This window comes from Phyllopteryx taeniolatus, chromosome 4 (assembly GCF_024500385.1).
Source record: "Phyllopteryx taeniolatus isolate TA_2022b chromosome 4, UOR_Ptae_1.2, whole genome shotgun sequence".
Taxonomy (NCBI): Eukaryota; Metazoa; Chordata; class Actinopteri; order Syngnathiformes; family Syngnathidae; genus Phyllopteryx; species Phyllopteryx taeniolatus.
This window is the reverse complement of record NC_084505.1, coordinates 5,853,183-5,865,682: the sequence shown is the minus strand read 5'-3', so window position 1 is coordinate 5,865,682 and position 12,500 is coordinate 5,853,183. Positions and strand designations below refer to the sequence as shown.

The window sequence follows — 12,500 nt, the reverse complement described above, 5'->3', positions numbered from 1 at the left end:
TTTAATTGTCTGCTTGCTCTTTGCACAGCAATTCGTGCTACATCTTCATGTATGAAAAGCGCTATTTGAATAAATGTGATGACTTGAAACAACATTTCCAACATGATACTCATCGATAAATGTGAATATTTTCCAAATGTATTTTGCACCCCCCAAAAAAAGGGTGGGGGGAATCAATTGTCGTTATTTATAGATTAGGCCACGAATATACTAGTCCAGCCCACTTGAGATCAAATCGGGGTCAATATGGCCCCTGAAGAGCATTAGGGCCTGAAGTCAAACGAGTTTGACGGCCCTGCTAAACGCTCCCACAGAGTACATGCGCATGCGTCGCCTAGTGCACAGGGGGCGGCATCGAGTCATTCACTGGGCGCCTTGACGTTCAGAATGCTTGCACCCGATTGGTCGCCGGTGGAACATCTGGAGCAGCTGCTCATGTCTCCGGCCAGAAAGAAAGCAGAGCTCATGACTCAGTGCCTGCAGTGTTCAGCTGAACCCGTGCGACCCACGCTGCATCGGAAACGTGTTTGTGGAACGCCGACCCCCCCCCCCCCCCCGTCTTATCCAACGCGTCTCGCCAGGCGGGGAAGAAAAGTTATTTTAGAGACGAGTCGATTTCTTCTTTTTGATTTACCAAGCGAGCGAAACGTCGTCGCGTGGTTTCTCGTGATGAGTGTTTTATTGCAAGTAGCCCCGCGGACGTACGGAGAGCACGTCGGACTCTTCCCTTAAAACCCCTGCGGCAACTGGAATACGGGAGGCGTCTGTCTGGCCGTCCAACCAGACTTGTGAGGTCCAGGTGCGCAGAGGCAGACACAAAGGGACTCGCTTCACTTTCCCACGAATTGAATTGAAGGCGACCGCCTTCTTCGGCGAGGGCGTCAATGTCAACGTGACGGCCGAGAAGTTTCGAATCGGATTGATGGTGGTCGGTCGAAGGCACAGAAGGCTGCCGAAGTGGCCGACGACGAGCTGACGTCTTCTTCTGAACTGTCTGGGAAAAACGGCAATGAATGCGGGGGTTGATTCGGCGTGATTCGAGCCGCAGCGGCAGCGGCAGCTGTCTGCCAGTCGCGTTGATGTACAGCCTTTGCAGGGTCAAGATGCAGGTTCGGACTGTGCTGGACGTCAAAGTGGTGGACGTGGAGAAAAGGCGCAGTCCGTCGAAACACTACGTGAGTTGCCTTGCTCGTCTTTGCCTTCTGCGGCGGCATCCTAGAAACGCTGTCTTTTCGCCGCGAATGTATGTAGCCGAGCTGCTGCGTGACGACACAACAGCGAAAACCGTACACAGTAGGTGGGAGTCATCTTCTCGCCAAAGATAATTCGGGGTCATGGATCTGTCATGACCGTGTCCCATCACATAGCAGCACATCATCTGCTAAGGATGACATTGTTATGATTGCATATAGAATAAGATGCCTTGAGCAGTAGTTATGCCAAGGCAAACCCAGTCAAGGGGCCCTCCTCAAACTGCAAAGATTTTGAATATTAATGTTTATTATCAACTAAATGTGAGAATTCTCCTATTTCCTGAGCGAGATAAAGCCCTTCAAATCTTTCTTGAGAATTGTTTTCTAACAGGTGAATGCTTTTTTTGCGTAATTTATGCGAACGATAAATTTGATATAGTTTACTATTTCGACCACTTTAATACTCGGCGTCACTCTTCACGTCATCTCGACTGCATCCTCCTCAGCTGACACTGACCACGAGTGCTACTGCTGCTTGCAAGGCCGTCTGGCTCCTGCTGCTGTCGGTTATGCACATTCGGTGTCACCGCGAAAAAAGGTTTGCTAGTCTTGATTAAAACATTATTATTATTTTTTAAAAACCTTCTCCTGTTCTCCGCTCCACTGGGATAACTCTGCTTTGTTTTCCTCACAGTGCACCAACACATTTGTTTCCCTGACTCAAGTCTGTGCATATGGAATAGTGTCAAGTATTGCACAGGGGTCAAACTCGAGGCCCAGGGGCCAAACCTGGCCCGGCACATCTTTATTTATGATGATCAAATGTCAGTTATTTGTCGAAGTAACTCAAAACCCATTCTTTGTGGATAAGAGAAAAGTTCACTTATACGTAAGGTTTTGAGGTTTGGTCAACAAACAAGGATGACCTTTGGGTTGCCTTCCATGTAAAACGTCAACATAACTTGGCTTTGTCTAAAAAGTCTGAACTCTGGAATTCATGGCTACCAATGGACAAATAAAAACAATATTCTTCTACAAAGTTACATTTAGTTGCATTTTTTAAAATATATTATTCATGTCGTGTATCTCCCAACTGCCAAATTTCTTTATCTATTTAGTGGCTGTGAAGTTTTGAAATGTGCATTGTTTTTGTATCAGCTGTCATTTAGGAAGACTGCATGTCTCTTTCTCCCACGCATCTTGAACATAAACCTCACATCATCAAATGTTAGCCTTCCTTAAATTTATCTTCCATCAATATCGCCTTTGCTTGACACATTCATGTAATCTTTGTACTTAATGACCTAAATTCTATACCAACAAACAAGCTTGAAACTTAAAATGACTAAATTGAACAAGATGAACTTCATATGAAAATTTATATATATATATATATATATATATATATTTTAAGACAACCACCCACTGTAAGGTTTAAAAAACAGCGTTGGTAAATACCAAAAACATTTTTCATGTTCATGTGATGATTAATAGAACAGTGTATATAGGGGCTTTAACTGAAATGATATGTTTAATACTAAACTATAGTCATATATTATTGTAATTCACAAATTTTCTAATTGACTGAAAAAAATTGTAAAGCACATTATTGTTGCTTGATTAAGATGCCAACTTATATTTACTTGCATTCCTGAACAAAAAGTATAGTTTTGGTGGTGTTTGTGATGTAAAATTTTATAGCAACAGCCTTTGTGCATCTCCACCCAAGCAGCTAGCATTTTAGCATTTTGTGACATTAATACATTCATGGCTTTGCATTTATGAGCTTAGACCAGCTGACTAGGAATATGACAAATATTCTTTGTACAACTACACATTTTGGAAGTGTTCAAACTAAAATGAAGAAACCTCGATAGAAAACAAATATTTCCTTCATCTGACTGCATCAAAAGCCTCCTATTTTGGTTCCATGACTCATTTTACTCTTATTCCTCTCTGGCCACATTTGCCATGTTTTGCACCTACTTGACTCAAAGTTTTGCCACTTACAGCTCATCAGATGGTAGTACTGTATACTGGCCATATATCACACAGTGACTACACTGAACAAAAGCACCTGTAAGTGTCATTATCATTGCTATATGGTTGCGTAGTGTACTTGTCACCTTTTGAAATAAACAAAGCCACACACAGTGTTTGATAAAGTTAATTTTCTACGCAAACTAGTTCAAGGTTCAGTTCACTCTTCCAAAAATGAACTAGTGCATAGTTCTTTTTTTTTTTTCTCCCCCCCAATACTTTGTTAGCGACGGGCTATTACTCTCAAAATACAGGCATTTCATTTTCCCTTTGTTGCCACCCACTCAGTCCACACTAGTAGACAGCTGCAGCTTTCACCCTACAAGCTCAAAAATGAGGAAACTCTTGATGCTTGAATGGTCTTTTTTTTAAAATGAGGAATCAAAACAAAAACAGGACTTTTGTCCTTAATGTGCTAACAAAAACACAACACTAACTTTGCATTTCTAGCAGCTCTTGCTGACTATATTGACAAAATATTTGATCTTATCTACTCTTATAAAACAAAATTAATTCAATCTGATCCAACAGTGTTTTAACTAAAGTATTCTGATACAAATAATTTTCTGGACAAAAAAAACCCCATTCTCTCCCATTTATGAAGTGTCGCTGAAAGCACCTCATGCATGTAAACGTGTGTGTTTGTGTGTGTGTGTGTGTGTGTGTATATATATATATATATATATATATATATATATATATATATATATATATATGGGTGCAATGTTACAAAAACTGTTCGGTTCGATCTTTTTAAAGATTTTTTGTTTCAACTCAAAAGTACAGCTTTTGAATGAAATGTATCTGGTGCAGCTATACGTGCCTCATTTATTGCTGTGCATGCGTACAGGTTAGAACCATATGAAACAAAAACAGTACCTGATGATAATAATAAAATAAATGCATCTTTGCCCTGCGAATGACTGGCAACCAGTCCAGGGTGTAGTCCCCCTTTCTCCGAACTCAGCTGAGATAGGCTCCCTGTGACCCAGAAGAGGATTAGTGATGTAGAAAATGGATGGATGGATAAATGCATCTGATAAATCACTCCTCTTCATCTCATCTTCTCATCATTATTAATAATTTGAGACATTTGAACATTTAACAATACAGTATCAACCAAATACAGTACTGTATTTGGGGGTGTCACTGATGGTGTGTCTTCTATTCTTGGCAGAATATAAAAAATATACATCCCTGACATGATAATTTTAGAACCACTTTTCTATGGTGTAAAATTCTATGAGAATATATATTTAAAAAAATCAAATAACTAATTAATTCTTTCTGGTGCTGCTATTGACACACTTTCTGCTGCACAGTTTGAACTGTGAAGTTCACTGTTTTTGTGTTTGCTCTGTAAGAAGAAGAAGAATCACCTTTATTGTCATGAACATGCATGCATGCACATGAAATTTGTTCTCTGCATTTTACCCATCACAGTGAAAACATACACCCTTGTTAGTGGAACACACTGGAGCAGTGGGGAGCTGAAGCACCCGGGGAGCAGTTCGGGGTATCAGTGTCTTGCTCAAGGACACCGCAGCCATGAGTCCGGGTGATGTTGGCGGATGATCCGGTCGGTGTCTTGAACCTAGGTCCCCACGGTGGCAGGCGATGATCTTAACTATTGGGCCACGGCTGCATATTTTGTGTCATGTGTGCCTTTTGTTTTTGTCTGGTTCCACTTGTTTTTGCATCAGAGTGATGTAAATTTGTTGCCATGTTTGTGGTGTTTCCATCGATGTAGTTTAGCATTGTGTGACACTTGCGACAAACTGTTGTACTTTTGTCCACAACGCGCTTGCCATCAGGGTCATACGTAATACAAAAACTAAAGTGGTTCCAAAAGCCAGAAGTGAAAGATGGTGGAAGAGCTTCGATTTCAGGTACATCTAAGTCATAAGCCATGTTGCGATGGCTAGCTTCAAATTGAGCTTCTGTCTCAGCAGTTTGGTCTGAATGAATGTGGGAGGGGCAGTTTAGTGGATCTGAGCTCCACAATGAGTAGTTGAGTGCAGATACTTGTCGTCAAATGTTAATAATGTATAAAATTGCGTATTGTTTGACACAGTAGTCTCTGTTCGGTACGGCACTGTATTTAATGGCTCGAAACAGATAAATGTAGTGTTGCAATTATACTGTAGAGATGGGCTCATTTGTCCTGAAAAATTAGTCTATTTTAACAGTAATATGAACTCAAACCTTTGGACTGCTTTCACTCATTGTTACGCCTGCACTTTTGAGTCTGCTTGTCGTCATCTCATCATATATTAAAATACCTGCTTCTTTTACATTGCTGAAAAAGTCATAAGCATAAGATGTAACTTAAAGCTCTCTTAAGATACTTTGTTTTTTGGAGAAATCAGACGTGCTTTGTTACAAAAGAAACACTGTTTACCCGTTTTAAAATCCACAAAATCGTCTGACACATTTGCATTTGGAAAGAAAATCCATCATTTGTGGCACTTGAAGAGAAGAACCCAGAATCTTAAAAATATTAGTCTACCCTTTTCCTTCTATTTTGAGACCAATTTTAAAGTTTTTTTCTTTGTTCCAGGCTTCAAAATTATGTTTTCTTGTAAATGAATAGCTAGAGTGACATAGTTTTCATCTTTTTTTTTTTTTTTTTTTTTTTTTGGTCTAAATTGGCGGATGGTCCGGTTGGTAAGTCAGGCGTAAGTTTGTTAGGTAGATACTACTGTCATTATTCCATTTGAAAATTCACATTGGGCCCCAACTACATTTGGATTCACCATCCCCGTTTATGGTGTACAATACACAATACATGTTAATGGTACTGCAAGGTTTTGTTTACAGAAGAGCTTGTTAAGTCATAGTCAGATCATATATAGTGTAATTTGTCAGAGCTGAGCCTTGCCGAGTTACGCGTTCGACTCCGAGCAATGCGATCTGTGGCCTAGTTTCCCAGGCTACAATGTCTCATGAGACAAGGCTATTCACTAAGCAAAAATAGAGAGAGGGAAGGAGGGAAAACCTGGCACAATCTTTGGTTTCCATTCAATCTCATGTGCAATGTTTGAGAAACCAGCTGGAAATGCTGATTCTGTGAGAGGAGGGGGCTTTGTCAGAGGGAAGCGTTTGTTGGACCATTAGAAACTAAGTCCAAAACGCACTTCTGCGCGCTTTCTCTTTCTGTGAATGTTTTATGTGTGAGCCCTTGTTAGTAGGGCGCAAGGTGATGAAATTAAAAGAAGGTTTGGTCACAACAATGTTGAATCTCAGTTTCTGGTTCCTTTACAAGTCCCAGTCCCATTACATTTTCAAGAGTGCCATACAAAGGCTCAGCTTGGAAAAGAGTTGTTTTTTTCGCACCATAAACAACTCTTAAGAGGGCTGTTCCCCACTAAAATATTTATTGGTCTATGAAAAAGTAAGCCATATCTCAGTAAAAAGGTTCCCTGTTTTTAGACGCTTACCTCAGTAGGCATATGCAAGAAGTGGGGTTTTAATGAAACCTTTTCCCTGATTGGCTGTTGTTTGGAAGATGACTGTCTGGAAGAGCTGAATAGCTTGGTTTGTTCAGGTGAGACAGACAAGACGGAATCACATGCTTTGCTGATTTTTTTTTTTTTTTTTTTTTTAAATGAACACATAATTAGCATCTGATCAGGGCTGCATGTTAGAGTAGTAGTGTGGTGCAGTGTAGTAGGTTAAAACGTCTGCCTGACACTTGAGAGGTCCTGGGTTTGAATCTTATCTTTGGCCCTCCTGTCTGAGTTGGCACTTTCTCCCATTGCTTGTGAGTATTTCCGGGTACTCAGGCTAGCGCCCACATTCCAAATCATTGTAGCTCCATTAGTGAGAATGTGAGTGTGAATAGTTTGTACGTACTATACGCCCATCGTTTGACGCGACCAGTCCTGAGTAGGCTTTACACGATCAGGATTTTTGGGGCCGATCAGCGAGTTTAAAAAATAAAAAAATAAAAAATAATAATATATAACCGGCGGCACGGTGGCCGACTGGTTAGAGCGTCAGCCTCACAGTTCTGAGGTGCGGGGTTCAATCCCCGTCCCCGCCTGTGTGGAGTTTGCATGTTCTCCCCGTGCCTGCGTGGGTTTTCTCCGGGTACTCCGGTTTCCTCCCACATCCCAAAAACATGCATGAATTGGAGACTCTAAATTGCCCGTAGGCATGACTGTGAGTGCGAATGGTTGTTTGTTCCTATGTGCCCTGCGATTGGCTGGCAACCAGTTCAGGGTGTACCCCGCCTCCTGCCCGATGACAGCTGGGATAGGCTCCAGCACGCCCGCGACCCTAGTGAGGAGAAGCGGCTCAGAAAATGGATGGATGGAATATATAACCGATCACTGATCCAATCACAAGATGGAGGAATGTGTCTATTTAAATGACCCCTTTGTTTACTGTATATACTTGTGTAGTTAATTGCTCCCCCATTATTTACAATAATGTATCTTTGTTCATCTATTTATGCCATTGAGGCAGAGTGACAGACAGAACAAAATAATGGTCTTCTATTAGATGGCAGGAGGTACATACAGTAATTAATGTGTCCACTTCTTGTGACCTTTTTGTTTGTTGGTGTGCCGTGAGATTTTTCAATTGTAAAATATGTGCCTTGGCTCCATAAAAGTTGGAAATCACTGCTCTACTCAGGTCATGTATTCTAATCAGTCATGTCAAACCAAGATTACAACATGACAGAAATAATGGGTGCTAACGTACTGTAATTAAAGTACCGTAATTTCTCATGTATAATGTGCATTTCCCCCCCCCCCCCAAATAAAATGTCAAAAGTCAATAGTGCGCATTATACATGGGTATAGGGGAAAATGAAAAAGCTTTTACATTTTATAAATGTATGCCGCCATCTAGAGGTTACGAAAAAGCTGTACACTTTCATACCAGTATCACCGCCACCTTGCGGTTATGAGAAAGGTGTACACTTTCATTCTAATATGCCGCCACCTAGAGGTTACAAATAAGATGTAGCCTACACGTTCATTCCAATATGGCAGGGGTATGTATGACTGCATATACTGTATGTACAGTTGTGCTCATAAGTTTACATAACCTGGCAGAATTTGTGAAATATTGTTTTTTTTAAATATGACTGAACACCAACTATCATTATTTCTTGATGGTTGTTTTTTCTTTAATAATGATCGTTTTCTGAAACGCTTGACAGTTTAATTTGAATTTTGAATTTTCAAAATAAGAGCAAGTAAATAAGTATTAATAATAAGTATTACATGGTCAAATAAAGTGCTTAAGTTGAGAATAATTCTTTGAAAAAATACTTTTGATCATGGGTAGAAGCAAAATCATGGATTGTAAAAATGCAGTATACATAGGTAGAAGGGTTTTCCAGAATTTTGAGGTCAACTTTGGGGGTGCGCATTATACATGGGTGCGCATTATACACGGGAAATTACGTTACTTTATTATAATTAAATTACTTCACCCACACCGAAACTTTAGAGCATGGTTCGCCATAATGCCGGCATGTTTTTGTACAACCGTCAATGCTCTCACTAACTTGCTAGGCTACATAACGTTTTGTTGCCTGCTTGCGAGCCCTATTGTATTAAAAGTATGTGAACATACCTCAAGCATGCCTTAAACGAAAGTCCTCTTCCAAGCACCGGTGACCACCATCACACGTTTTCCCCCATTTTGTTCTTATAATATAGTTGGCGCGATCCACTCGTGATGTCGTCACCATGGTAACGAGTGTATCCGGTCGCAGTTGAGTTGACAAGATAAATCCCAATGATAGTAAAAAATGGGATGCAGTGGTATCGGAATAGAAGATTTTATTGCAGTAGTGACAGTGCAATCGTGAAAGAGCAAATTTGTCTTGTAGTCTGATCCACACATTACATGTTGTCTGTCTCAGACGTGTTGTCTGTCCCACACCGTCGACGTGTTTTTTATTTTTTTATTTTTATTTATTTTTAAAATAACTTTATTGGTGGTCAGATATTTACAGTAGTACATCAAAAGACATGCGACAAGGCTAAAAATAAACGGGCTTTTGGATTCAAATGTGTGCCCGATGGCGACGCGGAGTAAATGCAGAGCCGATCAATAACGTCATTGATCGCATCGGCGAACTATGACATTAAAGCTGATGAGACGATCGGCCGATACTGATCAAGCCGATCAGATCGGTGTAAATGCTAATATATTGAACAAAAATGTAAACGCAACACTTTTGTTTTTGCTCTCATTTTTTTGTGAGCAAAGAACTGAAACATTTTCTACATACACAGCGCCGACGTTTTTTTAAATAACTTTTTTGATTGTCAAATATTTACAGTACTACATCAAAAGACACGTGACAAGTCTAAAAATAAACTACCTTTTAGATTCAAATATAGTGTACACGATGGCGACGCGGAGTAAATGTGGAGACGATCAATGACATTGATCGGATCGGCGAATTATGACATTAAAGCCGATCAGCATAAAATGCGAAATATCGGCCGATACCGGTCAGGCCGATCAGATCGGTAAAGTCTAGTCTTGAGTGAACGCCACCTCTTGTCAAAAAAACAGCTGAGTTAGGCTCCAGCTAAGCACCACCCTAATGTGGATAAGTTGTATAGAAAATGAATGGCAAATGTTCTGCTCTTTTGCATATGACTGGTTTACAAAAGCATTGGATGTCTTCTTGGAAAAAATATTGCAAAACCTCTCATATACACAAGTGGTACTTAAATACAGGTATTTGTGATATACCATATTTTTGTTTTTTTCTGTTTGAGTCTGAGTAAAAGTCCACATGGGGGTGAATATTCTTTACTATTTGACTCAAGATTGCTGAATTTTGATATCGACTGCAGCCTTGCTTCTTTTTTTATATTCTGCCTGGTGTGCCTGCAGTATTGTGCTGTTTAACAAGTGGGAACAATATACAACCCCAATTCCAATGAAGTTGGGACGTTGTGTTCAACATAAATATAAACAGAATACAATGATTTGCAAATCATGTTCAACCTATATTTAATTGAATACACTAAAAAGACAAGATATTTAATGTTCAAACTGGTAAACTTTGTTTTTAGCAAATAATCATTAACTTAGAATTTTATGGCTGCAACATGTTCCAAAAAAGCTGGGACAGGTGGCAAAAAAGACTGCGAAAGTTGAGGAATGCTCATCAAACACCTATTGAAGCATAACACAGGTGAACAGGCTAATTGGGAACAGGTGGGTGCCATGATTGGTTTTAAAAGGAGCTTCCTTGAATTGCTCAGTTATTCACAAGCAAAGATGGGGCAAGGTTCACCTCTTTGTGAACAAGTGCGTGAGAAAATAGTCCAACGGTTTAAGGGAAATGTTCCTCAATGTACAATTGCAAGGAATTTAGGGATTTCATCATCTACGGTCCATATCATCAAAAGGTTCACAGAATCTGGAGAAATCACTGCATGTAGCGGCAAGGCCGAAAACCAGCATTGAATGCCCGTGACCTTCGATCACTCAGGCAGCACTGCATCAAAAACCGACATCAATGTGTAATGGATATCACCACATGGGCTCAGGAACACTTCAGAAAACCAATGTCAGTAAAACCAGTTCGGCGCTACATCCCTAAGTGCAACTTGAAACTCTACTATGCAAAGCAAAAGCCATTTATCAACAACACCCAGAAATGCCGCCGGCTTCTCTGGGCCCGAGCTCATCTAAGATGGACTGATGCAAAGTGGAAAAGTGTTCTGTGGTCCGACGAGTCCACATTTCAAATTGTTTTTGGAAATTGTGGACGTCGTGTCCTCCGGGCCAAAGAGGAACAGAACCATTCGAACTTTTATGGATGCAAAGTTCAAAAGCCCGCATCTGTGGTGGTATGGGGCTTTGTTAGTGCCAATGGCATGGGTAACTTACACATCTGTGAAGGCACCATTAATGCTTAAAGGTACATACAGGTTTTGGAGAAACATATGCTGCCATCCAAGCAAGGTCTTTTTCATGGACGCCCCTGCTTGTTTCAGCAAGACAATGCCAAACCACATTCTGCACGTGTTACAGCAGGCTTTGTAGTAAAAGAGTGTGGGTACTAGACTGGCCTGCCTGCAGTCCAGACCTGTCTCCCATTGAAAATGTGTGGCGCATTTTGAAGCGTAAAATACGACAACGGAAACCCCGGACTGTTGAACAACTGAAGCTGTACATCAAGCAAGAATGGGAAAGAATTCCACCTACAAAGCTTCAACAATTAGTGTCCTCAGTTCCCAAACGTTTATTGAATGTTGTTAAAAGAGAAGGTGATGTAACACAATGGTAAACATGACCCTGTCCCAGCTTTTTTTGAACGTGTTGCAGCCATAAAATTATAAATTCATGATTATTTGCAAAAAACAATAGTTTATCAGTTTGGACATTAAATATATTGTCTTTTTGTGTATTCAATTAAATATAGGTTGAACATGATTTGCAAATCCTTGTATTCTGTTTTTAACACAACGTCCCAACTTCATTGGAATTGGGGTTGTAGTATAAGACCATTTCTTGGAGCTATATTTTCCTTAAGTTTGTTATAAAGATTTTATTTCTTTTAGATTAAGTGATATTGTTCAGCAATATCTGAATTAGCATAATCATATGTTTTTGTAATTTTAATTTTGACATTCATGCTCTGGTTTAAAAAAATAAATCAGAAGTCAGTTCTAGAGTATTTTTTTCACTGAGTACTTTCTTACTCAAGTAATTATTTAGAGGACTACTTTTTATTTTGCTTGATTCATACACTGAACAAAAATATAAATGCTGCACTTTTTGTTTTTGCTCCCATTTTCCGTGTGCTGAACTCCAAGATATAAAACATTTTCTACATACACAAAAGGCCATTTCCCTCAAATATTGTTCACAAATCTGTCTAAATCTATGTTAGTGAGCATTTCGCCGTTCTGTCGACTCCTGCTCTAAAGTTTCGGTGTGGGTGAAGTATTTTAATTACCATGAAGTATTTTAATTACAGTAAGTTAGCACCCATTATTTCTGTCATGTTGTAATGTTGGTTTGACCTGACTGATTAGAATACACGATCTGACTAGAGCAGTGATTTTCAACCTTTATGGAGCCAAGGAACATATTTTACAATTGAAAACTCTCACGGCACACCAACAAACAAAAATGTCACAAAAAGTGCATACATTAATTACTGTATGTACCTCCTGCCATCTAATAGAAGACCATTATTTTGTTCATTATATATTGTAAATATATTTTTTTGAACAATTAAGTACACAAGTATATACAGTAAATGAACAGATC

General features: G+C 39.7%; 1 protein-coding gene across 5 annotated transcripts in view; it reads left to right on the top strand.

The window, feature by feature from the left end:
* Positions 1-448: 448 nt before the first annotated feature.
* The window catches only part of sh3pxd2aa (SH3 and PX domains 2Aa), a 171,024-nt gene continuing 158,972 nt past the window's right edge, over positions 449-12,500 (top strand). For 3 of the 5 annotated variants that reach the window (XR_009788356.1, XR_009788357.1, XM_061772138.1), the window contains exon 1: positions 449-1,175. Coding sequence is in view for 2 of the 5 variants with exons in the window: in XM_061772138.1 (XP_061628122.1) it covers positions 1,014-1,175 (162 nt within the window). In the remaining 3 variants the exon portion in view is untranslated. The remainder of the gene's footprint in view (positions 1,176-12,500) is intronic. The other 2 variants (XM_061772139.1, XM_061772141.1) reach the window with 2 other exon arrangements.